Raw genomic sequence first — 27661 nt, 5'->3', positions numbered from 1 at the left:
TACTATTTTTGCTCTCTTTCCTTGACCCAACCCATTTCAAACGCATTTGTGTTTGATTTTCATATTTGCTTCAACTCAGATTTTAATAAAAACCACCATGTTGGCAAACAATTATATTAGATAGAAGAAAAGAGTTTTGGTTTCTGAGCCGCTTGTCACACCTCTGTAAAATATTCTATTTGCACCTCATGAAATCAAAACAAGAATTATAACTCCACAGTTCTGAATGTTTATAATAATTTACTCTGCATGATTACTTTATAAATCAATTCTATATTTTAATACATAAAATAAGACATTAAATTTTTTTAATTAAGAAAGTTTTTTTAAAGACTACTTTAAATTATTAGAACGTTATATCAAAACAAATTTTTATATTGTTAATCCTCACAGTACCTCTTTGAACACAGTGAGTGAAACGTAACAAAGCGCCAAAAGAAATAAGCAGTTTGACCAAAGTCACATGCAAAAAAAAAAAAATTCGTCAGTGGAGGTAAGACTCAAACAAAGAACTTGTTACCTGCCTGTTAGACTTTTATTATAGATTCAAAACTTCCTGACCTAATTGTAAATTCCTGTCACCCTCTCTGGGTCCTGCTCTTCTGCTTTAAATCACCTCCGTCTCCCACACTCCTGAACACGAAGGCAACCTTAGAATCCATGTAAATGTGTCTGCAAATCAAGAAAAAGCCAACCGGTTCTTAAGGTAAGGACTGAAGCCTGACTTCTAGACTACTTTGGGGCCATCTCTAAAAACTTGAAAGAATTGTATTCTTTTAAGAAAAAAGAATTTTCTGACAATGAAATCTTATCTATCAATTCTAACAGTGTTTTGGATATAGGATTTATTGGAGACTTTTACATTCTCATGATGTAGTAATAAAATCACCTCCTGTTTTCCAACTGAAGAATCTTTGAACATTTCCTCTTTGATTTCTATGTGATATGTAGCTTCCCTTGAGGTCAAGTTACACTGAGTGTGCACACAAATTATTACATGCCTCCACTAAAGAGATTTCCTTAATCATTCTTTAAGAAAAAAGAAAAATGAAAAAAAAAAAAAAACACTTTCACAAGCAATTGTTTTGTTTTTATTGTTACTGATATTTGACCAAAGTTTCTGCCAAATCCCAATTCTCTGTCCCATTCCCAGAAGGATTTCAAACAAGTTTCAGCGCTGGTCACATGTGTTGTGTGGTGGTATAGTACAAACAGAGGTATGGCAAACACAAATTCTGTGACACTCTACATTTACTGTGAGATGGCAGAGGCCCTTGTTTGAAAGAAAGTGAAAAACAAATGACAATTTTGAATCTATATCACTAGCCCTTTATTTTGTATATCCTAACAACAGGCTGAAAATCTGCCCCCTCCAGGGTCAGGTATTCAAATTAGATTCCTAGTTCATCCATATCGTGAGTATAGTCTGTGTACCTGCTAACACAAAAACCAGAGGGTTTGTTGTCCTAACCCGTGTGAGGCCTGGAGATCTACAGGTGGTCAACAATGAGGATGTGCACACAAGGGGATGCACTCTTCTTCCAAAGGTTGGAGAAAATGGAAAATAAACATTGATAGTAACTATATATGTCCTATTAAAGAAATATGCACATACATTTTTTATAAATACTGTCACAGGAAGAGAACACTCAGGCATTAAGGGTAGTCAGGTTGTTGTAAAAGTTACCTAGGGGATGGAAACTCAGGGTTTGGGGGATGAAGCGCCCTGCCTATAATGGGAAATAGTCACAATCACAGCAGGTGGTCTCAAGTTTATTGAAAAATGATACAAATCATAATACCAAGTAAATCATAAACATACACCATTAGGCTGATGGTTGGGTTGATAAAGTTGTGAAACCAACAGGGACCAGTGTTTTCTTTCAAGGGAATTCTGTGTCCCAGCTCCTCTCTGTAGTCCACCCATCAGGATGAAGCTCAAATCTTTCCTGGGTGGGCAGCAATGGAAGGAAAAGGCAGGGTGGAGCATGGTCTCTCTATATCCCCAAACAAATCTTAAAAAAAAAAAAAAAAAAAACTTACTTATTATTGTTATTATTTTAAGTCCCAGTTCTTCATTAGAAATAAAAGAGTTGTATTCAGGAGCCAAATCTGAAATGATGAAAATCCTGAGAGGAAAAGAAGCAAGAAAGATTTAGCAGTTCACCCTTTTATTACTGTTATGATTACTCTTTATTACTTAGCACTTACATGGCACTTTATTTTTTTCCAAGTGCTTTACACTCCTTAATTACTTAATCTTGAAATATATTTAGAAAGGCACTTGAATTTATTTGATGCTGCTATTCAAAACCTATTTTGCCCCATTGTCAGCCCCCACTCGTGGCAGTACAGTATCTTCCTGCTGGGAATTGAGGTGTGGAAAGGGGTGGCTGATAGAAAGGAACTCCTGAAGAAAAATGGAAGGGGAGGAAGGAGAGGAGAAACCAGCCTGTGCTCAAATAACAATAATCAGCAATGACTACTAGTCTCTCCTTCTCTTTGGCATTCATTGCCAATCTGGAGTCTTTCAAATTTTTAAATAATCAGTAATTTATAAAATGCAGTAAATATAGATTCTGCATACCACACATACAACAGATTTTTCTAACTGAATTATGTTGCTTGTCATGCAAATAGGTAGTCCTGAACCAATTAAAAAACAAAGGCATGTTGTAATGTAGTAATGGAAATTTCTTGAGGCCAGCTCTTGGGTACAGGGTCCTTAAAGACAGAGAAGAAGAAAAAGAAAAAGAAACATGGAGAAAATATCATCATTCTATCAGCAGTTAACTTGAGTCTACTTATGCATGATCAAAGACTACAAATATAGTTTAAACAGCATGAAATAATCACCGGGTTTACAATATGAAATGACTTTTAAAAGCAAAACCGACAACAATCCTGGTGCCACTATGTTTGGAGACTAATTTTGTGATGTACAGCCAAGCTGAGGTAGTGGTAGGGAAATTAGGGTTAAGAGGCTAACCTCCCTCCTGGGTTCCCTTTGAAGATTTCTATATTCTGGGGAGAGGGTAATGAAAATATTTTACCACTCCTATTGCAATTAGGTCAGTGGGCCAAAGAAAAAGGCTGGTCACACCACCACACACCAATGCAATTGCATTCCCAAAGGAGGCAGAAGGATGGTATTCAGTTCCGTCGGCTGCCTCGGAAAGGCTAAGTCCAAGGGCAGTGAACAAACTTCCTTCAGAACAGGTCTTCCTCTCTAGCCCTGGCATTTTGACAAGAGAGTGAGAGACTAAAAGAAGCAAGTCTTCCTTTCTTCTTCAGCTTCTCACACCTGAAGCGCACCCACACCAACAAGGAGAAGGAGAAAACCCAAACAAACCATACCCACAGCTTGGAGATGAGGGCTGGTATTTACGAAGATAAAAAGAACAACCTTTGCATCTAGATTCCCCTGGTAAGAAAAGAAAGCTGTAACTGGTAGGTTCCATCTATTTGGCTGCTCTGTTATTTTTCTATTTTAATTTTTAATATTGATGAGGCAAAGAAGTGACACACAAAAAATTAGAAAGCAGAAACTTAATAAAACAGCTCTAAACATGACAGCATTTATGAAAAAGATTAATTACTAGGAGTAAAGAGGCCTGATGCCAGGAATTTATAGGATTGATACAAATATGATGCCCTGCTGGGCTGCTAGGCCCATAAAATGCAACCCTAATCTTCAGGCCTATTATTGTTTTTGCAGAAACAACAGGCTTCAGCCATGACAACAAAAGGGCATATAATAGAGTTTCAGTAGGGGAAAAAAAATCACTCCAGCCATAGAAAATAAACACCATTAGAGAATATGTTTGTGAACACCTAACCCAGCCTTCCCTTAAAGCACCAGTGTCTACAGAGTGAAGGTGGCATTGTTGTGTGTTATCTAGAGGACTGAAGGAAAGGAGAGGACCAATTAGTAAGAAGAAATGAGGCCACTAAAGGTTCTGATTGGCAGTGGACAGAGAATTTGTTCACTTGGGAAATAATCCAGCCACTTTCTTAAATAAAAGAATTGCTCTGGTAAAGGTTATGGGACAACTTCTGCTTACACTCACTACTTTAATTTCTTGTAAACATTTTTAAAGCCCCTCTCCCCCTTACTGTGGTTCTCCTTATGCATCTTGCCCATCTCTTATAATTGATGTGTCTGACATTCAGAAACACTTTGTGAAACCACAAATTAGTCATGGCAGGAACAAGAAAAGAAGCTCAACTCGGCAATTGGATTACACTAACCAATCAGACTGGTGTCTGCCTTTGTTTGTACTCACCACACTGATGGTAAAGAGAAAGACAAATTTCATAACTCATAATTTGAGGTTTGCACTAAATTCACATCTTAAATCATACCCATTTTCTGGGGACCAAATGAAGGAAAAGCAGTGTGCCATCTATGTTTGTGTGTCCGTAGCATCTTTGAAAAGTATGAACGGGCATACGTAAAATCCCCTACCCTGAGTGTAACCTGTGTTTACATATGAATTATCTTGATGTTCTACATCATTCAAAGGGTTTGTTTATAACATATGGTATCTGTTTCACACGCTAACAGTGACTTTTTAATTTGAAGTCAGCCACAATCAGTGGTCCTAAATCCTCACTGTCTCCGGGATTAATTATGGGCACTAGACAGCAATAGCAATCCTCTCTTCTTGATAAGCTCCATAGACGAGTTGGCAAGAGGAGAAAATAGGCCTTTCAAGGTTAGAGAGTTTTCAGAGCTGACATACACAGGCCTTTCATGACACCCATTTGGAACTGGAATATTAAAGATAAAACTCCCTCCATTATTAGGGCATCTTAGTAAAACATCACGCATGCAAAAAATGATGTTTCTAAATGCTTGCTTGCTTACTTTGCTTTACAGAGGTTTCTACGTTTTCCCCTCAGTAGAACATTTTAAAGAACTATCTACCTCTGTCTCTGTGGTGATTCAGTGATTGCTAAACAAACAAAACAACCACCACAAAGGTCCCTAATCAAAATAAGGAACGAAGCAGCAGCCTGTGGTTCCACAGGTCGGTGGCATCACAGCTTCACAAACCGGAACTTGGGGGAACTCAGAGTGTGTCCAGGACACAGTGCCTCACTACAGATAAAGAGATGCTAGGTGGCCGGGCGCGATGACTCACACCTGTAATCCCAGCACTTTGGGAGGCTGAGGTGGGCAGATCACAAGGTCAGGAGATGGAGACCATCCTGGCCAACATGGCAAAATCCTGTCTCTACTAAAATACAAAAAATTAGTCAGGCATGGTGGTGCATGCCTGTAGTCCCAGGGACTTGGGAGGCTGAGGCAGGGGAATCGCTTGAACCCAGGAGGTGGAGGTTGCAGTGAGCCGAGATTGCGCCACTCACTCCAGCCTGGCGACAGAGCAAAACTACGTCTAAAAAAGAGAAAAGACTCTAGGTCTCTCCCCACAGATAAATGAAGCAGACACAGTGTAACTCACAATGCACCTACCTGGTTTCCCTGTAATGTCCAACCTAAAGATAGAATGCCTCATTACAATTTCTCATGCAGACTCATTTACGTAATAGATGCTCTAACCAACTTATTGGTTAGAAATATACTATTCTGCCCATTCATTGCCTACTTCTAAAGATTGGAGACAGGGTCAAATGAGATTTCTTGAGATCCTTTCTAGTCCTATTTTTCAGAATCTAAGATGTTTTATTGAAGCAGCCTGATTGTGTCACGGGCACCTTGTTTACATGTTGTTCACCTGAGAACTCTCAAGCACCTACACCTTGCTGCACATTGATTGCACTTGGAGTGAGCGTACCATAGTGGGAATAATGAACATTGGAGTTCCTACCTTTAGGGTTGCCAGAAGAAAAAGGGCATTAGATCATTCCAGGGATTAGGGAAAGTTTCCTTGAAGAAGTGACTTTGGGGCTGAAATCTTAAGGAGGAGTAGAAATTACCTGAATGAAGCCAAGGAAGGAAAACAGAAGTCAGCTTTCTCCAGGCAAAGGGCGCATCATGGACAAAGTTCCTGAGATGGGTGAGGGCAAGTTTCTTTAAGGAATTGAAAGAAGGCCAGTGTCTGGCATCCTGGGAGTGAGGAGGGCCTGGTGCTGAAGGAGGCAATAAGTGTGGGCCGGGGCCCAGCTGCAGGGTCTGGATTAATGCGAAACCCAAGAGCCTTTTCCCTATGTCCTCTGCTCTTGTAGAGTCTTGTCAATTATATCATGAACAAATAAGACTGTACGATCTCACTTTGGAGACTCTCAAAGATTTAACTACCCCATAATACTCACAAATAACGTAGAATTATAGAAACCTAGGGTTTACAGTCTGAGCTGTTCAGATATCCAACTCCTGTTTTGCAATTAACACCCCACTTTAAAGGCTTAACCATCTACTAATTTCAGAGCTGTAGCCAAAATGTTCTCCTCATGTGTACAACAGGTTAGCCTCTGAGTTAGGAACTTCACTGGCATGCAAAGATGAATAAGCTCCTTTATAATTGGCCTATATTCAATAAAATTTTGGTCTTCTATGAATAAAACTTTGGTTCTATCATAGCTAAGAATTTGTTTCTCAGTGTCTTCTTCTTAAACTACCCACGCAATTTTTAAAAACTAAATACCAGCACTACCAGCACTAAGATACTAGACTCCTAAAAAGTGGAAAAAAGACAAAAACAAACAAACAAAAAAAGCAAAATCAGCCAAACCTACCTTTTATGAGATTGAGTTAGCCTGCCAATGTGGACAAAGGATTGAACTTGTTGTAGATACACAATTATATAAGGTATAGTTTCCTATGTCTTTGGAAAGTTGACCCTATGGAAGGTAACACAAGGAAGCATCATAAGTAGGGATATGCTGACTATTAACTTGACTCAAACATCACTAAAGAAAACATCTTGGCTGGGCGTGGTGGCTCACGCCTGTAATCCCAGCACTTTGGGAGGCTGAGATGGGTGGATCATGAGGTCAGGAGTCGAGACCATCCTGGCTAACACGGTGAAACCCCGTCTCTACTAAAAATACAAAAAATTAGCCAGGCATGGTGGCGGGCGCCTGTAGTCCCAGCTACTCGGGAGGCTGAGGCAGGAGAATGGCATGAACCCAGGAGGCGGAGCTTGCAGTGAGCCGAGATCGCACCACTGCACTCCAGGCACGGTGGCTCATGCCTGTAACCCTAGCACTTTGGAAGGCTGAGGCAGGAGGATTACTTGAGGTCAGGAGTTCGAGACCAGCCTGGCCAACATGGTGAAACTCCTTGTCTACTAAAAATACAAAAAATTAGCTGCAGCTTATTAATTAGTGCATGCATATAGTCCCAGCTGCTTGGGAGGCTGAGGCACGAGAATCGCTTGAACCCAGGAGGCAGAGGTTGCAGTGAGCCAAGATCACGCCACTGCACTCCAGCCTGGGCAACAGAGTGAGACTGTCTCAAAAAAAAAAAAAAAAAAAAGAAAAGAAAAGAAAGAAAACATCTTTTTCTTAGCCTAATTAAACATGAGCTACTAATGTACAGGATAGATAGTATTGAGCACTAAATTTTGTCATTTCTTAATTCATAAATTGCCTCCAAAGCATCAACTCCACACTTCATTGAATCTTTTTTTTTTTTTTTTAATTTTTTAACTTCCCTGATACCTTCATTGATTCTTCTAGGCCTTTCTTAAGCTCTTTGATTCTTTCTGAGGATGAGGTTCTTGTTTCCCATTGTTGACTATATCTTGCTAGTGGACATACTTTTGGGATTTTTAATAAAGTGTCTTCTTACCCTACATTCTGTCTTCTTTTACTCAACTCCTCCTCATTCAAATTTTTAGTTTTAGAGACAGGCTCTCACTCTTTTGCCCAGACTGGAGTGCAGCGGTGCAATCATAGCTCACTGTAACCTTGAAGTCCTCGACTCAAGAGATCCTCCCACGTCATCCTCCTGTGCAGCTGGGACTATAGGCACGCACTACCACATGTGGCCAATTTTTAATATTTTGTAGAGACCAGGTCTCACTATGTTGCCCAGGCTGGTCTTGAACTCCTGGCCTCAAGTAATCCTCCCACCTTACCCTCCCAAAATGCTGGGATTACAGGTTGAACCACTGCTCCCTCCTCATTTTTAAAAAACGTGTTATTGTTTGGTTTATTTTCCCTGAGCCAATTGCTTTTGTATAAGGCAGTATTCTTTCTCTTGGTCTAGCAAACAGGGACTCCTATCTCTGTCATCTCTTCAGCATTGGCACCAGTAGCGGCAGCAGATCAGTCCTCTGGACTTTGTTTCATTTTTTAAATTTCGTGGATAACTGTTAGTACCCTTTCCCTTAAGAGTGGGTTTAATTTTCAGGAGCAAGAACCCAAACATCAGGAATGATGTCATCCTTCAGTGCTAAAAGGCAACTATTATAATAAAACCCACTCAATTTATATCCAGAAGCCATATTTGCAGCTTATTAATTACATAACTCTACAGCAACCCTCCAGGCTATTGGCTTTCAGCCATTTCACTTTTCATTGGCACTTTCAGTAGAAAAAGAACAAGAAAAAAACAGAAGGTTGAAATTCTCATAAAGCAGCCTTGGTTTCTCCCTTGTATATTGAGAATCTTAAAAATTTGGGGGAAAGGGCTTTAGGGATGACGTAGCCCATCCAAGACATGAGGAAACTGAGGCCCAGGACCCCGCAACTTTCAAGAACACAGCACTGATGTGATGCCAATGTGCAGATTAGAGCTAGACCGCTGACTCTGGGCCCTATGCCTCTCTGCTGTATTACAGATACTCTCTTCTGGGACAGGAAGTCAAAGTTTGGAATTCTAGTTTTCTTCTAGCTTCCTTCTGACACTGCACTTATAGGGGAGTCTTGTAAGTTTTCTGAAGCCCAGGATGATAACACCTGAGTTATCTATTTCACAGAGTTACTATACAGGAAATACTTTAAAAGTCTATAAAAAGATTTTTCTTTTGGAGGGTGGAAGAAAATATATTTGAAACATTGTAGTGAAAGATATCTGGTTCCCAAGAAGATGGTAAACAACTCGTGATACTGGTTTTCAGCATGAAACCTCGATCCTCGGTGGTGCCACTGAGTGAGAGGGGAACCGATGATTCCAGAACGTAAAACCCCTGGTTCTCCTTGAATAGATCAGTCCAGGAAATGGAGGGAAGAGAAAGCAGACAGGTCAGGTATCACAAACATGTTTCAGGCATGGGAGGGAGTACTTCTCTGCCATGCACTTTTTCTTCCCTCAGTGCCCTCTGTGCACAAGCCACCACTAAACTACCTGGGGCAGAAAAATATTAGTGCCAGCTCCGCACTAGCTGGTGGCAGTAGGACTCATGTCAAGATAGCCCTGCAGCCCAGCTGTCGTGAGAAGCTAATAACATAATCTATACCTTTCTTGAAATTCCAATCAAAATTCCAGGAAGACTTTTTGGAAACTTGAACACTTTAATTCTAACTTGAATATGGAAGAATAAAGATCCATGAAGAGCCAGGATGCGTTTTAAAAAGAGGAGCCAAGAAGGAGGAGGAGTATGATTTACCCCGTGAGACGCTCAGACATGCGGTAAAGCCTTGGGAATAATAAAAAACAGTAGTTGTGCGATACAAGAATAGACCAATAGTTCAGAATAAAGAGTCTTAAAATAGTAAAATAAATATGCAATATAACTATATCTAAATATATGAAACTTCTCTTACATATCAAGCACTTTGCATATAAGAAAACCATCACCACAAATCAGTGAAGAAAAAAAATGGGTCATTTAGAATGATACAGTCTCGGAAAACAGATTCATTATACGAAGAAAAATTGAATTTATACCTAAAAAGATGAACTTCAGTGAGAACTGGAGATCTCATTGTGAAAGATAAAACTGAAAAGCTAATATAAGAAAAATGTTGCAGAATATCTTGGTAAACTAAAGGTGAGGAAAGAGTTATTTTAAAAAATTTAAAGGCATAAACCATAAGAGGGAAAACTGATGGACTTGAAAAAAATATTAAAATTGGGAACTTTATTCAACAAAGGACACCACAGACAGATAGCAATTAGGCGACATATAGGAAAAATGTGTGTGTACTGAGTAAAACCAATTAATTTGGTTTATTAATTTCTAGACTATCCAAAGAAATCCTACAGATGAACATGAAAAAAGGAGCCAGGCGCTGTGGCTCATGCCTGTAATCCTAGCACTTTGGGAGGCCAAGGCGGGTGGATCATTTGAGGTCAGGAGTTCAAGACCAGCCTGGCCAATGTGGTGAAACCCCATCTCTACCAAAAATACAAAATTTAGCCGGGCATGGTGGCGGGCACCTGTAATCCCAGCTACTCAGGAGGTGGAGATAGGAGAATCACTTGAACCCAGGAGGCAGAGGTTGCAGTGAGCAGAGATTGCACCACTGCACTCCAGCCTGGGCAACAGAGTGAGACTCTGTTAAAAAAAAAAAAAAAAAAAAAAAAACACCAAAAAAAAAACTTTGATAAAAGCACAAATCCCAATAGGAATATGGTTCAAAGATATAAATATTCAAGTCACAGTAAAGGAAATCCAAGAGGTAACAAATACATGGAAATGTAGGCAACAACACTAATTACCAGAGCTATGTAAATTAAAACAATAAAATAACTGTTATGTATGTCGGATTAGTACAACATTGGAAAATCAGATAATGCTAAGTGTTAGAGGCTGAGATATTATGAACACTTATGCACTGCTGGTGGGAGTGGAGGCCTGTACAGTTAAGCTAGAATACAACCTGACACTATTTATGATGCATATGTGAGAGAAATTCTCCAAAACTATCACAAGAACAGAAAACCAAACACCGCATGTTCTCACTCATAGGTGGGAACTGAACAATGAGATCACTTGGACTCAGGAAGGGGGACATCACACACCGGGGCCTATGATGGGGAGGGGGGAAGGGGGAGGGATTGCATTGGGAGTTATACCTGATGTAAATGACGAGTAGTTGGGTGCTGACGAGTTGATGGGTGCAGCACAGCAACATGGCACAAGTATACATATGTAACAAACCTGCACGTTATGCACATGTACCCTAGAACTTAAAGTATAATAATAATAACATAAAAAAATGATCATCTACAATGATGCTTATGGCAGCATTTTCGTAATAGTGGAGAACTGAAACAAGGTAAACACAAATAAGATAGATGCATATAATATTATGTAGTGATCAAATGCAATGAGCTATAAGTATATACAGCAACATTTGCAGATCTTATAGTATGGAGGAAAAATTTCAAGTGGAATAAGATCCACAGTACAGGCTGGGTGTGGTGGCTAACGCCTGTAATCCCAATACTTTGGTAGGCCAAGGGAGAGTGGATTCCTTGAGCTCAGGAGTTTGAGACCAGCCTGAGCAACATGATGAAACCCCGTTTCTACAAAAAATTTAAAAATTAGCCGGATGTGGTGGCACCCCAGCTACTTGGGAGGCTGAGGTGGAAGGATCACTTGAGCCCAGAAGGTCGAGGCTGCAGTGAGCCAAGATCACACCACTACACTGCAGCCTGGATGACAGAGTGAGACCCTGTCGGTGATGATCATGTGATGTTAACTGAAGAGTATCATTAACTCAACTGTTTGCATCTGATGTTAAAATTAAAATAGAGGATTTTAATTTTACTACAGAGTGGAAACGTTTCATAAAGTTTTAAAAAATATAGGCTAAGACCAACAAGGAAAGGCATATTATAAAAATTAAATAAAGTAGTCATTGTGGACTTTTATCTGGAAACAAACATTCTCAAGGATAGATGACTGTTAGTCTCAAAAATTTAGCCTCATCCAGCGGGTGAACCTAAATGTTAGGCATTTCTTTCTTTTTTTTTTTTTTTTTTTCTTTGAGACAGAGTCTCACTGGAGTGCAGTGGCGCGATCTTGGCGCATTGCAACCTCCATGTCCCAGGTTCAAGCCATTCTCCTGCCTCAGCCTCCCAAATAGCTGGGACTACAGGCATGCGCCATCACGCTCAGCTAATTTTTGTATTTTTAGTAGAGACAAGGTTTCGCTATGTTGGCCAGGCGGGTCTTGAACTCCTGGCCTCAAGTGATCTGTCTGTCTTTGCCTCCCAAAGTACTAGGATTACAGCGTGAGCCACTGCTCCTGGTTGAAATTTCTTTATATTCTGTCTTGCAGAACTGGTATAGGGGAACTTTGCATCTCTAAAAGAAATGTGCTAAACATTTTATTAACAGCTGGAATAAAAATGTATGTCTGCTTTTCAGGGCCAGTGTTAGAGAAAACCACTAGGAGAGTGACACAGTATTTCGGGATTAAGTGCCACTCATGGTACATGCAGACGGCACCTACTCTAGGAGATTCAGCATATTTGCACCAGGGACAATTCTTTGTGTGTGTGTTTTTTTGTTTGTTTTTGTTTTTTTCTTTTCTGGAGGCAGTCTCACTCTGTCGTCCAGGCTGGAGTACAGTGACACAGTCTTGGCTCACTGCAACCTCCACCTCCCAGGTTCAAGCGATTCTCCTGCCTCAGCCTCCCGAGTAGCTGGGATTACAGGCGCCCACCACCATGCCCGGCTAATTTTTGTAGTTTTAGTAGAGCTGAGTGTTCCATCATGTTGGCTAGGCTGGTCTTGAACTTCTGACCTCAAGAGATCTGCCCGCATCAGCCTCCCAAAGTGCTGGGATTACAGGCATGGGCCACCATGCCCGGCCTGCACCTAGGACAAGGCCTGCACCAAGGACAATTCTAAAGTTCTAAAACATGAGAATTAAAAATAAGAGAATCCATCCCTTTAATTCACTTTATTTCTAATTTTACTATTAGCAAACATACAATGCTTAAAGTATCATTTGAAAAGTACTATCTATTTCAGTGATTTGCAGTTATTATCATAAAGCTGCTCAAATATAAATAGTAGAGTTAGAACTTTATTCCCAAAGGACTTCATTTCTAAAGAAATTTCATGATGCATGCAGTGTGGTCCCTGTATCTACAGAAGGAACTGGAAATGAATTACGGGCCTCTGAGTGGTGCCCCTTTTAAGTCTGAAGTCATTTGCATGGTGGTGGGTGGTGTCATAGAGCACGGTTGTAGATCCCCGAACAAGGCTCGGTTGCTCCTCTTCTTCCAGCCCTGCATGGACTGTCACCAGTGCATTACTAATTGAACATGATGGGTGCTAGGTTATTAAAGAGAAAATTGCACTCTACTACTTATCAAATGCTGATTAGCATAAACAGGACATGGGCTTGCTTTCTCTTGCCCTATTCAATAAACATTTCATTTGAAAAATGAATTCTGTCACCTGGGACATGGAGTTCTAACTCAAACTTCTTACTTGGCATGTAATATTCAGAGGAACTTGATATATAGCCCACGGTTTGTGTATTGTCATATTTATTTGAAAAAAATTCCCCAAGCAAAGCTTGATGTCTTTCCCTTTTAAAATAGGGGAAGTAGGCAGGGCGCGGTGGCTCATGCCTATAATCCCAGCACTTTTGGGAGGCTGAGGCGGGCGGATCACAAGGTCAGGAGATTGAGACCATCCTGGCTAATACAGTGAAACCCCGTCTCTACTAAAAATAGAAAAATTAGCTGGGCGAGGTGGCGGGCGCCTGTAGTCCCAGCTACTCCGGAGGCTGAGGCAGGAGAATGGCGTAAACCCGGGAGGCGGAGCTTGCAGTGAGCTGAGATCGCGCCACTGCACTCCAGACTGGCCGACAGAGCCAGACTCTATCTCGAAAATAAATAAATAAATAAATAAATAAATAAATAAATAATAGGGGAAGTAAAAAAGACAAATTATGTAAGGTACTGGCCCAAGGCCGTGAAGAGCAGCTGACCCAGGCCCCTTGGGCAATAGACCAGAGCCCAGCTTCCAGGAGACCCAGGAGCCAAGGCGAACTCCTCTCAGAGCAGTTTGGCACAGGCCAGTTGCAGAAAGCCTAGAGGAACCCAGCCCTCAGCTCCCGGCCTCATATGTGGCTACAGCTGCAGCAGCTTTGCAAACGTGAATGCCTTCCACACCCTGCCTCCTGCTTCCTCTAAATGAAGTTGAAGGTAAGCAAGTATGAAGGAAATTGGGTGAATAAATCATGGACTCTTCCTCCTCTGCTGCAGTTGATAGCTTTTGGTGTGTCTGCCTAGCTCACAATGGTTCCCTCACTTCTGGAAGTAGTTCTCCTACCCTGCCTGTCAACATAGTAACATGGCTTGTACTTCATTACCCACCAGGATCTTCATGGATTGGATTAAGGGTGGGGGCATCTGTCCCAAACTAATTTCATTCCTTCCTCAGAATTTGGAAGTGGGTCAGAAAGGCAGCACACTAAATTCCGCTGATACTTGGAATCATAGTGTGTACACTCAGGAACTGTGAGGAGGCCATATTCCACTACACAGACAACAGAGAGAAAGAGAAAAAGAGCTGGCCAAAGAGGAAGCAAACAAGAAAATTCTTACGTGTAAATACCCAGAAGAAAAAAGAAACATTGAAGGCCTCAGGGCTTTGCACTTCAGCTTCGTGACTGCCTCCTGCATCCCTGACTTGAGTCTAGAAGAAAACCGTTAGATCCTGAAATGTCCTTCCCACTTTTGTTTAAACTAGTTTTAGTTTATTTTCCATAGAATCCATGAGTCTTGACCAACTAATATACCATTTTTCTTCCAAGTAGTTCAAAGTGACTGAAAGAGAGTTCCAGAAATCATCAATATCTATGAGAAGCTAGGGCCAAGATATCCACAAAAGTTTAGAAAGTGGAAAGCAGATGGCCAGGCAGTAACTCTCTCAGCAAAGCAAGGAAAAAATGTTATTAATAACACCTGCAGAAGAGAAAGACCAAAATCAAAATCAAACAAAACAGAATAAAAGCAAGATTTATGCCACAGAACCCAATAAGGGGCCAGGATTCAGAGGCACTAGAAAGAATAAAATAGGCGTGGGACCTTTCCACGGAAGAATACATCCTGCAGGGGTCACATGACCAGCCCTCCCTCACATCAGCAGGAGATAGGAGGGCTACTCTTTCAATAAATCAAACCAGGGCACTCCAGACATGGGCTCTCCAGGAAGGAGGAAGGCAGGGCGCGTTAAAAGACAGAAGGGATGACAGTTTGCAGGCTGAGTCAGGACCATCCAAACTTCTTTTCCTGCTTTTCCAGAATGCCAGGGACATGTCTTGTTTTTTTTGTTTGTTTGTTTGTTTGTTTTTTGCTTGTTTGGTTGTTTTGTTTTGTTTTGTTTTGTTTTGTTTTTTTGAGACAGAGTTTCACTCTTGCTGCCCAGGCTGGAGTATAATGATGCAGTCTCGGCTCACTGCAACCTGCGCCTCTCAGGTTCAAGCAATTCTCCTGCTTCAGCCTCCTGAGTAGCTGGGATTACGGGAGCCTGCCACCATGCCCAGCTGTTTTCTTTGTATTTTTAGTAGAGACGGGGTTTCACCATGTTGGCAAGGCTGGTCTCAAACTCCTGACCTCAGGTGATCCACCGACCTCAGCCTCCCAAAGTGTTGGGATTATACCACTCCAGACCATGCCTTGTTTTTTAACATGTTGAATACAGCCTGTGTAGCCTGGCGCCAACCAAATGGAATGGACACTGACCTGAGCATTAAGGCAAGGTCCTGCAGGCTTTAACTGTTTTGTTGCTAGGTTGTGGGAAGGGAGTCTCAGTGTGGCTGGAATGAGGCAGTCTGAGAACTTGAGGCAGTGGTTATAGGCCACTAGCAATAGGAGTTTCAATATGTTTACGAGTATGGCTGCACTGGTGTGTCCAGTTGACTGTCACCCCTGTTCATTTCCCATAGGCAGAAAATTTGAGAATTCTTCTCTGGAGAAACTTAACAGGCCCAGAGAAAAAAATACTGAAAACTTAGAGCCCCCAATATAAAGACCAGGTTATGCCCAGCCATCCTACGGTGAACTCCAATAGTCAGCAAAATTCTACCTATGCACATAGAACTTCCAATTGACTTTTAGTACCCCATGTTTAAACATAAATGGATATCCAAGGATCACCCTGCTTTAAAGATGGAGACCAAACAAACAACGAAAATACAGAACTCAGAGGAAACAGACAAGGCAGAAAAAGGGGAGAGAAAAAGTCCCAAACTTAAAAAAAATTAAAAATTAATATCTTCAGAGAGCTGAGTGAAGAAAATGCATACACAAAACAAAAACAACTAAAAAAGCACATACATTCATTCATTCAACAACTATTTGTTGAGCATGTATCAGACACTGTTCTAATGATCACATTCTATTTGCTGTCTCTGAAATTGCTCTCTGTTTGGCTGGCTGCCCATCCACCACTCCACAGTTATAGCCCTAAAGCAGCCTTCATCACCTCTCAACTGAGTTTTTAGCAGCTGACCTCTGATTCTTCTCCTTGCATCCAGTCTTGCTCTCCTATAATCCACCATTTACATTTAGTATGTAAACTCCCAGGGTCGATGGCATCTCCACAGCCCAGAGAAAAGAGCACAGAAGTCTTAGCGCTACAGACACAGCCCCTGTTTATCTGGACTCTGTCACTGCTCCAGCCTCATTTATCACTCTCTCCTCAACTCAACAACATCAAAGCACTTGAATTTCCCATAATATCTTCTAACATTTTGTGGTTGCATAACTTTAAGTTCCTTCTGCCTGAAATTACCTCCCCAAAGTTATCCGTCCTTCAGGCCTCACTTTGAGAGACACCGCCTCTCATCTCACCCTAACACCAGGTAGCATTGAATACCCACTCCTCACTGCCTGCGCCATTGATGTTATGCTCTTCCCCTTGCAGGAAGTGTTTGGCTTCCTGCTCTGTTGCCCCATCTAAACAATGCACTCCTAGAGGCCCGGGACCTTGTCTCATTTGTCCTTTGGGTCCTCAATAGTCCAGGGCTCAATGCCTGGTGGAGAAATGTTCTTTGAATGAATGGATAGGTGAATGGACGAATCCAGAGATGAAAGTAGGAATGGGCACACTGAAAATGCTACCTTCCTGAGAACACAGGCCAGGTCTCCAGAATGAGGAGTTTGGTTTAGATACGCCACAGAATAGGAAGTCATTTTAAAAATGATGTCTTGTAGGTCTTCAAGTAATTAAAGCCTTGAGTTAGAATGATGAGTCTGTCATGAAGTCCAGCGTGGATCCAAAAAAGTGAAGGGGGAGTGTGGAGAAAGCAACATGTATGAACCCCATCTGTGTGCATGGTGCTTTACACGATACCTCAGGCAAGACTCATTCCAATCTGATGAAGTAGGAATTATTATCCCCCTTTTAGAGATGAAGGAACTGAAACAGAGAAGTTAAGTAACTTTCCCAAGATCAAGTAAATGATGATAAATTTAAATCCAGGTCTAGGCCGGGCGCGGTGGCTCAAGCCTGTAATCCCAGCACTTTGGGAGGCCGAGACAGGCGAATCACAAGGTCAGGAGATCGAGACCATCCTGGCTAACACGGTGAAACCCCGTCTCTACTAAAAAGTACAAAAAACCAGCCGGGCGAGGTGGCGGGCGCCTGTAGTCCCAGCTACTCGGGAGGCTGAGGCAGGAGAATGGCGTGAACCCGGGAGGCGGAGCTTGTAGTGAGCTGAGATCTGGCCACTGCACTCCAGCCTGGGCGACAGAGCGAGACTCCGTCTCAAAAAATAAATAAATAAATAAATAAATAAATAAATAAATAAATAAATCCAGGTCTAGTCTGCCAAGGTAACTCACCATGAAGATCGCATTCTTTTCATAACTTCGACTGGCATAAAAATATATATCATTTCCATACTTGACCCAAAATATGTGAAGTACTCTGAAATAAACACCATTTAAATTAATTTCTGGCTTTAAGATGGGGTTTATTTCACCTATAACTAAGCAAGAAAACACATGCTGCCATCACAGGAATACTGCCTATATATATATATATATATATATATATATAGAAAGAAAAAAGAAAAGAAAACACATGTCTACACATGTCTACTTAACTTCATTGGCCATAGTTTACTCATCTATAAACAAATAATTACCTCATAGAGTTGGTATATAGATTAATGAGTTAATAAACTTAATGTACTTCGTCTTGACTGGGCATGATGGCTCACACCTGTAATCCTAGCACTTTGGGAGGCTGAGGTGGGTGGATCAGTTGAGGCCAGGAGTTTAAGACCAGCCTGGCCAACATGGTTAAACCCTATCTCTACTAAAATTACAAAAATTAGCTGGGCATAGTGGCATGCTCCTGTAGTCCCAGCTACTCAGAAAGGCACAAGAATTGCTTGAACCTGGGAGGTGGAGGTTGCAGTGAGCCGAGATCATGCCACTATACTCCAGCCTGGGTGACAGAGTGAGACTCTGTCTCAAAAAAAAAAAAGTACATTGCCAGGCATGGTAGCTCATGGCTGTAATCCCAGCAATTTGGGAGGTGGAAGCAGATGGATCACTTGAGCACAGGAGTTCAAGACCAGCCTGGCCAACATGGTGAAATGCCGTCTCTACTAAAAACACAAAAAACTAGCTGGGCATAGTGGTGTGCACCTGTAGTCCCAGCTAAAAAGGAGTCTGAGGTGGGAGGATTGCCTGAACCCAGGAGGTCGAGGCTGCACTGAGCTGTGATCACACCTCTGCACTCCTGCCTGGGTGACAAGAGTGAGATCCTGTCTTAACAATAACAAAATAAATAAAAATAAAAATAAATTTAAAAATAAAATACTTAGCTAGTACTTGATATATATCAACACTTGATAAATATTAGCTACTATTGTCATGTTGTATTTCTTTTATTAAACTGATACCATTCATCTCGTAAGAATTCTAACCAACCATTTAAAATGTTCTCTTTGAACACAAAATTTCTTTGCAGCTTGCATTAGATATAAGAATTATTTTGCAATGTAACATTTTAAAATAAATTATAGGAAATGTATAACTGAATCGTCTGTGAATACAACTATAAACAGCTGTACTACAAATATATTAAAATTACACAGAAGTCAGTCCATCAGATTGATTTTTAAAGATATTGCATGAAATACGAAATCAGACACATAATGATGTACTGCTTTTGAACTTCTTATAAGCCCAAAAGGTACCACAACTTGTTTACTTGACAGCTCAGCCATTAATTTCAGAAAGGCTAAAATGAATAACCACCCAGGTTACAGTTGCCTTGCAGGAATCCCTCTGCTATAATCTCATAGTTTTTTCACCTAATTAATTTCCCCTTTCCTTGTACCAGAGTTTCATGAGTGTATCTTGTTTGGAGGAGATTAAGAGTCACACGCTTCATTAGCAAGGTGTAAATTATCAGCGAGGCCCTCTCCATCCACCTGCTTAATCGGGTTAATGAAGCACCTCTGCAGGGCCTTCCTGGGGCCGCCCTCACCGAGCTCTCTGCAGGTTTTACCTCCCTCAGCTGCTTGAAAAACAGGGAACTGTTTAAAGGCGCTATTGGCCTGCTCTGTTTCCAACAAGGGAATCCTTGTCTCTAAAGTTCAGCCTCGCTTTGGTCTTTTGAAAGAGAAAAATGTTGCTTGGGGAAAATTACCAACAGGTGTTTTTGCTTTTTCCCTTCTGTCCCTTGCTCTTTTAGATAATTTGCCACAAATGGGGCTTGAGTCAGCTTTTGAGATTAGGCTTGTGACCATTTTGTATAGAGTCCCAACTTCCTTCTAGGCCTTTTGAATATCAGTGCAAATGTCAGGAAGGTAGAGCCTTCATCATTATTTCTTCTGGTCATCTCAGTTTTTGAGATTATCAAGGTACCTTTTCTTTTTCACTGCATTTAAGTTCGTGAGTGTTGACTTAAAACTTCTACAGAAAATTTTTAAATTGAGACACATCCCAGCTGTGTTTAAGCTGGTCATTTCTAAAATATCCTTACTTATAAAGGAATGTTCTGGTGGTTGTTCCAATCCTTCTGGGAAATCTGCACACTGACCTGGGGCATGCTTATCTTATACCTATTAAAAAAAAAAAAAATGAGGCCGGGCACGGTGGCTCATGACTGTCATCCCAGCACTTTAGGAGGCCGAGGCAGGTGGATCAGTTGAGGTCAGGAGTTCGAGACCAACCTGGCCAACATGATGAAACCCTGTCTCTACTAAGAATACAAAAATTAGCCAAGCATGGTGGCATGCACCTATAGTCCTAGCTACTCAGGAGGCTGAGGCGGGGGAATCGCTTGAGCCTGGGAGGCAGACGTTGCAGTGAGCTGAGATTGCGTGGCTGCACTCCAGCCTGGGTGACAGAGTGAGACTCCATCTCAAAAAAAGAAGAAAAAAAAAATAAAGAACTACAGGTGTGCAATGTAGACATTTACTGGGAGACTTAAATAGGTTTCTGGCCTGCTCTCCACTGCCGTCTTTTCTGATAGGTACAGCCGGCAGCTTCACAGCTCCCTCAGGTCCATGTATAGGTGAATGGGACAAAAGTGGTGGGAACGAACTCTTGGGATCCCTCTTTGGCATTTCCTCAATTTTCAATGAACTTAAAACTAATTAGAAGTCAACTTTGGGTGTTAGTGACTATCTTGGGACTTTTATCAGAGAAAGAAGCCCATTCGTTGTGCTTAAATCACTTGGCTTTCTGAATGAAATCTCTTTTCAGAATTTGTCACTATGAGTTCCCTTATGTCCGATAAGAAATGCTCCTCTTCCTCCTTTCTGAAACTCCTTAAAGTGCAAGAAAACATACAGGGAGGAAAAAATCCTTTACTAGATCAAGTTCTCCCTCTGATCATCTGTATACACTTTGATTTAAAGGGAATCCGATAGAGGAGGTAGGTGGAGGCATAAAGACAGGAACAGAAAGAGGCCTGTGAACACATTCAACATGTGTGCTTGTTTTAGCTACTCAGGTGGAAACCACTAAGCATAAGTATGCTAAAGCCTTCAGTTGCTTCTGTAGTGTTTATACCCTTCAGTTTATATAACCCTTAACACATTGAAATTTGGGTTTTTAAGATGATGTCTCATTTGGTTAACAGTAGCCCTCAAACATAAACATACACACACAAGCACAGAATATACACAAACACTTACATGGATGACACACACATGCACAGACACACATATACAATTCTGTGTTTCACAGAAATCCATTCTTCAGTCTTACAATAGGGTAATTTAAGGCAAATTATGTGAATGACAGATTGATCCATCTGTAATGTCAACACTGATAATGCAAATATGGTAGGGATTTTAGACCTGTAAGCTTTTTCTTTTATTATTAATGGAAAATTAATCAAATGACAGCTGAATCTGTTTCCATTCAGCCTTGTGAAATAGTGTTAATATTAATGTTGGGATCTGTTTATCTTCACTGTCAGTCCTGGTTACAATTATTATGTTGTTAAGATAAGAAACCTTTACATTTACAGTAGGTTCCTCATTCTTTTATAATCACTCCCATTACAGACACAACTATCCACTTCTGATGTAATAATTCTCTTTTTAACTGTGTAATCTCTAGGACAACACCCATTAGCCTGCACCACGCTGACCTGAATGTGTGTGAGCCACCAAGAAGCATCCGGGGCTGCTCGGCAGTCAGGGCGCAGTAGCCAGCTCTGCCACCCCAAATGTGCTAGGAAACAAATATTAATCTATTCCTTCTTCTTTTCATAAGGAACATTTTTGCCTTTCTTTCCTTTGTAAACAAATGCAATTTCTCACTGCCACCATCATAAATCTAAGGAGAGAAAGTAGCCTTGAATCCATACCTGCATAATGGCTGCACACAGGACATGTTCTCCGATCTGACTGACAGCTCTTTTCCATGTTTGTGAAGACAAACTAGCATCTCCAATCAAACTCAGTTTTCTGAACCTGCAGGCACTAGTCATGTTTGGACCATTCCCCACACAGGGAACCATATTTTCAGCCCCATGGCAATTTCAGGAACAGTCTCTGGTAACATAGACTGACAACTATAGGCGATATAAACAGTGTGCAAATAATATCAAAGGATAAGTGAGAAACTGGATCTTTTGGGAGAACCACCTGCAATGTCAGGTGATTCCCAACAATGTGATTGTGATCATATGTGATGCTGAACGGCTCAGAAGCTATGTAAGTTGACTCCATACTGGTCTTTTTCATATGTACCTTGTATGTATGTTTCCAGCTATTGAACTTTTAATAGCCACTGGTGTTTTTATGCTTTTAAATTTTTATTAATTAAATAAAAAGCAAATGCAACTTTGAAGTCTCCTGATTTTCTGCTACCCTGAAAACATATTCTGACTTTTTAGATAAGGTGATTGCTTTCAATTATGATCACACTCCCTCATATCTCTGATAAGTGAGTCTGTACTAGGAAAGAAGAAGGAAAGAAATCATGTGATTTCTGAGAATGAGACTTTCCCACTAAGGTAATTTTGCAAATGGAAACTGCCCAGCTTTAGCTCCTTTTACTAAAATTTTATAGCAGTTGCTCTCAAATCATCTCCATTCATTTATTTATTCAACACTTGACAAACATTTACTGAATGCTAATACTCTCTGCTGAACACTGCACTAGACAATAAATTTATGTAGATAAAAGACAATCCCTACCTTCAAAGACATGCAGTCTAATGAGGAAGACAGGTCAGTGATTACCACAATGTGGGGTACTAGTATGACAGGGGTAGCCCCAGGGTGCTTTGTGAGCACTCAGACTAGGGCAGGAAATAAATAAGGATGGTTTCCTTGGAGAAATGAAGCTAAGGATCTTAGAGTAGAAAGGTATCTTAAACATCCTGTAATTCAACTTTCCTTCTATAGACTATGGAAATTCCTTCTACAGACTATGGAAATTCCTTCTACAAAACATAGGACCAAAATTTCATCCTGTTTCTGTTCGGATCGTTCGTAGATGAATAGCTCACTGCTCTGCGAGTCCATTCGTCACACTATTTGGAGGCCTCGTTGTTAATAATTTATTTCTTAGGATAAGTCAAAATTGTTTCTCCTTGTAACTTCTATCTATCACCACCCGACTACCTTTCACCATAGAAAATAATTAAATCCCTCTTTCCTTTTTCAATGTCTCCTATATTTAAATACAGTAATTATATCCTCCTTATTTTTTTCTTTGGATTTAAATATTCCCAATTTCTTATAATGTTCTTCAAATGAGATAATTTACAAGTCACCAATCTGTGACTTGTTCTCCAAAGAGAACAAGTAATTGTCAAAGTCCTTCACTTTGCACTTCTGCGGTTATAATTGGGACACTATATTTCTACTAAGTCAGCCTACCATTGCATTTAATGTTTGTTACTTGATTGGGAAGCTCTCACTCTGTATTCCAGCAGCTTTAGAGTCAAACCATTTTTTTCCTGCAACTGCCCCCTAAATCTTCTCTTCTTACTACACACTCTCTCTTAAAGGCATCAACATACTTTCAGGCATCTAGACTTGAAAACTTAAAAGTCCTCATGTGGGTATTTATTATATCTCAGTTGGACTAATTAAATTGCTGCCAACTGGTCTTTCTGCTTTAAATCTTTCTCTGCTATAATCCATTCTTCAGCTGCCACCAAAGTAATCTTCACAAGGAAGGCTCTGATCATGTCACTCCAAGCTGATATATATGCTCTATCTTCTTAAACTTCCCCTGCACTTCTCATGGAAATTTTTTTTAACCAAATATATATTTTTACTTGCCACATTCTATTCGTAATCCTATTACATACCATGGGAGTAATACCTGTGCGATTATATTTACAACCTTGTTTAACACTTCAAGTTCACTTTGTTTATTACCTATATTCTGTGTATTGATATATAATTATCCAGGGTCATAAGTATTGGTTTTAATTCTCAATCTTTTTTTCCCCCATTACTGGACATTTTTTCTAGTATGATTTTTCTTTAAAGGCCACAACTGTTGTTCTCCATAGTAACAAGAAAAAATATGTATATCGTAAGAGAAATACAAATAAAGTGCTATGGAAGATTCAGAGTGAAAGAGATTGCCTCCAGCTTGGGGGCCATGACAGATAGGAGGAGACCCAGGAAAATCTTCCTGAAAGAGGCAGAATTTTAGTTGAGCCATAAAGGATGGATAGAATTTTGGGATTGGGTCAGAGAAAGGGCATTATTGGTGTTGGAGTTTGCAAAGGAAAATAAACTGGGAGTGGGCAAAGAATTTTGATAGGTCCCATTGCCAAGAACATAAAGTACAATGAGAAAAGGGAGATAAGGCCCTAAAAGGAAAAGAGGGATCAGATCACAATGTAGTTGAATATCAGACGGAGGCATTTGGTGCCGTTAAAATAACAAATTTTCCTTTCCTTGTTTTTTTGTTTTTTGAGACGAAGTCTCACTCTTTCACCTAGGCTGCAGTGCAGTGGCATAATCTCAGCTCACTGCAACCTCCACCTCCTGGGTTCAAGCAATTACCCTGCCTCAGCCTCCCTAGTAGCTGGGATTGCAGGCGTGCACTACCACACCTGGCTAATTTTTGTATTTTTATTAGAGAGGGAGTTTTGTCATGTTGGCCAGGCTGGTCTTGAGCTCCTGACCTCTGGTGATCTGCCTGCCTTGGCCTCCCAAAATGCTGAGATTACAGGCATAAGCCACGGCACCCGGCCACAAATTTCCAATTTAGAGTGATCAGAATTCCATTTGTGCCTCCATTGCAAGCTTTGGATTGTCTATCTTTTCAAGGCCAATAAAGATATATACTAGGGACCAGGCACAGTGGCTTACACCTATAATCCTAGCCCTTTGGGAAGCCAAGGCAGGAGGATCGCTTGAGGCCAGGAGTTCCAGACCAGCCTGGGCAACATAGCAAGACCCCATCTCTACCAAAAAAAAAAAAAAGCTGGATGCGATGGTTCATATCTGTGGTCCTAGCTACTTGGGAAGCTGAGGCAGGAGGATGGCTTGAGCCCTCAACTGCAGTGAAGGCTGAAGTGAGCTATGATTGCACCACTGCACTCCAGCCTGGTGGCAGAGCAAGACCCTTTCTCTAAAAACACAAAAGATTTTTTAAATTAAAAAATAAAAGATAAATACGAGGTGTGGGTTTCTATTGTGTCATGTGTCCCCATTTGAATCAGTCAAAATATGCAGAGGTTAGTGGGTTTGATGACCCTTGCCACATATCAATGTATAATACAGGAAAACGGAGACACTTCCCAATTTGCCATCACATGACGACTTTAGGCACAGATGCCTTTGTACTATTCAGTGCAGTGTCACTGATAATCACAACGTGTCTCTTCCTCCTGGGGACAGCTACAGAATTTCTCTGAATTGCCAAGACTTGTACATCACCTTTAAGATTCCTCCGAGTATGCTCTCTGCATCCTCTTCTGAGAATCTCTGCGTTCACCCTTCAAAGAAAGAGTCTCTTACTTGTTGCATGGCTCTAATGCTGCCAAGTTTCTCTTCCTCCTCCTGTTCCTTGTCCCCTTTATTATACTCCTTCACTACAGAACTCTTGCCACTGACTTTTTGCCATTTCAGTGTATGTGACATTTTTTCCCCCATCTGACTTCTATCTAGTCAACCTAAGCACTCCAACCTCTCCGAAAAGGTAGTTGAGGTTCTTCGCCCTAGAACATGGATTTTTATTTTTATTTTTTCAGCCCAGAGGTCCTTTATTTATTTATTTATTTTAACACCTATTATGCCATGAATTCACAGGGAATAGGTTCCAGCAGCTCAGGCTCCTTCCCATTGGTTCTCACAAAGTGTGCTTCTCTGGGTGGAGCAGGCTGGCGCTTCAGTTGAACCCACGTACCCTTCTCTTTGGCTTCTTTCTTTTTCTGATCATTTTCCTTCGCGCATTTCAGGAAGCTATCTTGGCTCTTAGAGTGCTTAATATGCTCAATATGTACATTAATTCTCTTGGCAAGGATCTTGCCCTTAACTTGTTTGTTTACAACAATGCCAACAGCATGCTGGGTAACATTGTAGACTCTTCCAGTTTTGCCATGGTAACACTTGTGGGGCATTCCTTTCTGAACAGTACCCATTCCCTTGATGTCTATGATATCACCTTTCTTATAGATTCGCATGTATGTGGCCAAAGGAACAACTCCATGTTTTCTAAAAGGCCTAGAGAACATATATCGGGTGACTCTCCTCTTTCCCTTTGTGTTCGTCATTTTGGCGAATTACTGCAAGATGGCGGTTCCGGCCGAAAGGCGAACATGGATTTTTAATGTAAAGTTCACAGGGGCAGCCCCAACACATACATATCCACAGTGTTTGTGCATAGAATTCTGGGGGTCCATGAAATTGGATGGAAAAAAAGTCTATAATTTCATTAATTTCTTATGGAAATTGAACATTTTCTTCTATTATGAATATAGGTAACAAACTATTGTACTTTTTTTTTTTTTTTTTTTTTGAGACAGAGTCTCACTCTTGTCGCCCAGGCTGGAGTGCAGTAGTGCAATCTTGGCTCACCTCCCAGGTTCAAGCAATTCTCTGCCTCAGCCTCCTGAGTAGCTGGGATTACAGGTGCCCGCCACCACGCCCGGCTAATTTTTGTGCTTTTAGTAGAGACAGGGTTACACCATTTTGGCCAGGCTGGTCTTGAATTCCTGACCTCAGGTGATACACCCACCTCGGCCTCCCAAAATGCTGGGATTACAGGCATGAGCCACTGCACCTGGCCTTTTTTTTTTTTTTTAGATGGCGTCTCACTCAGTCACCCAGGCTGAAGTGCACTGGCACGATCTCAGCTCACTGCAACATTTGCCTACCAGGTTCAAGCAATTGTCGTACCTCAGCCTCCCAAGTAGCTGGGATTATGGGCACGCGCCCCCATACTCGGCTAATTTTTTGTATTTTTAGTAGAGACAGGGTTTTGTCATGCTGCCCAGGCTGGTCTTGAACTCCTGACCTCAGTTGATCCACCTGCCTCAGCCTCCCAAAGTGCTAGGATTACAGGGGTGAGCCACCACACCCAGCCAGCTGTTGTAAAAATTAAATGAAGTTTTATATCTATGTAATTAGCACAGTGTCTGTTAAATAGTAAGCATTCAATAGATAAATAATAGCTATTATTAATGATAATTATAGTTCATTATTAAAGTTGATAATACTACCAGTTTCATGCAAAAGTAATTGTGACTTTTGTCATTACTTTTAATGGCAAAAACCGCAATTACTTTTGCACCAACCTAATATTAAATAACAACTATGATTCTATGTGACTTCCTCCTCAACTCTGTCAAAAATTTTTTATGTTTTTTCTAAGAGACAGGATCTCGCTCTGTCGCCCAGACCGGAGAGCAGTGGCTCTATCATAAGCTCACTGCAGTCTCAAACTCCTGGGCTTAAGTGATCCTCCCACCTCAGACTCCTAAGTAGCTGAGACTGCAGGTGTGCATCACCACACCAGCTAATTTTGTTGTTGTTATTGTAGAGACAAGGTCTCACTATATTGCCCAGGCTGGTCGGAAACTCCTGACCTCAAGAGATCCTCCCAGTTTGGCCTCCCAAAGTGCTAAGGATTATAGTTATGAGCCCCCGCACCTGGCCTAAGAAATGTTTTCTAATAGACTTTTTTCTTTAGAGCAGTCTTCAATTCACAGCAAAATTGAGCAGATAGAGATTTACCTCGAGACTTTTTGTCTAAAAACATTCATCATTAAAAGTATTCTGTAAAACAGTGACAATGAGAAATTCAGTTCAATTCAATTCAACGAATACGTATTAAAGAATTATTGTGTGCTGGGCTATATACTGTATGCGAGATGGTGAT

The 27661-nt window shown here is 40.9% G+C and overlaps 1 protein-coding gene across 2 annotated transcripts; it reads right to left on the bottom strand.

Moving 5' to 3' along the window:
- Positions 1-5332: 5332 nt before the first annotated feature.
- Positions 5333-26256, bottom strand: LOC101007098 (60S ribosomal protein L21-like). Of its 2 annotated transcripts, XM_021941254.2 has the most exons (2): positions 25688-26256; positions 5333-6807 (listed from the first exon to the last, which is right to left on the bottom strand). In XM_021941254.2, exons 1-2 carry the CDS (start codon positions 26052-26054, stop codon positions 6767-6769), a joined length of 408 nt encoding a protein of 135 aa, XP_021796946.2. In that variant the 5' UTR covers positions 26055-26256; the 3' UTR covers positions 5333-6766. The 2 variants fall into 2 exon arrangements, with proteins under 2 accessions (XP_021796946.2, XP_031523945.1); XM_031668085.1 differs by lacking the exon at positions 5333-6807 and having other exon boundaries at positions 25560-26090.
- Between the last annotated feature and the right edge of the window lie 1405 nt (positions 26257-27661).

The sequence above is a fragment of the Papio anubis genome, chromosome 7 (assembly GCF_008728515.1).
Source record: "Papio anubis isolate 15944 chromosome 7, Panubis1.0, whole genome shotgun sequence".
Lineage (NCBI taxonomy): Eukaryota > Metazoa > Chordata > Mammalia > Primates > Cercopithecidae > Papio > Papio anubis.
This window is presented reverse-complemented; position numbering and strand designations above follow the sequence as displayed.

Bases quoted from the DNA above. Each gene is read 5' to 3' on its own strand.
- LOC101007098 (XM_031668085.1), bottom strand. From the start codon at position 26,054: ATGACGAACACAAAGGGAAAGAGGAGAGTCACCCGATATATGTTCTCT.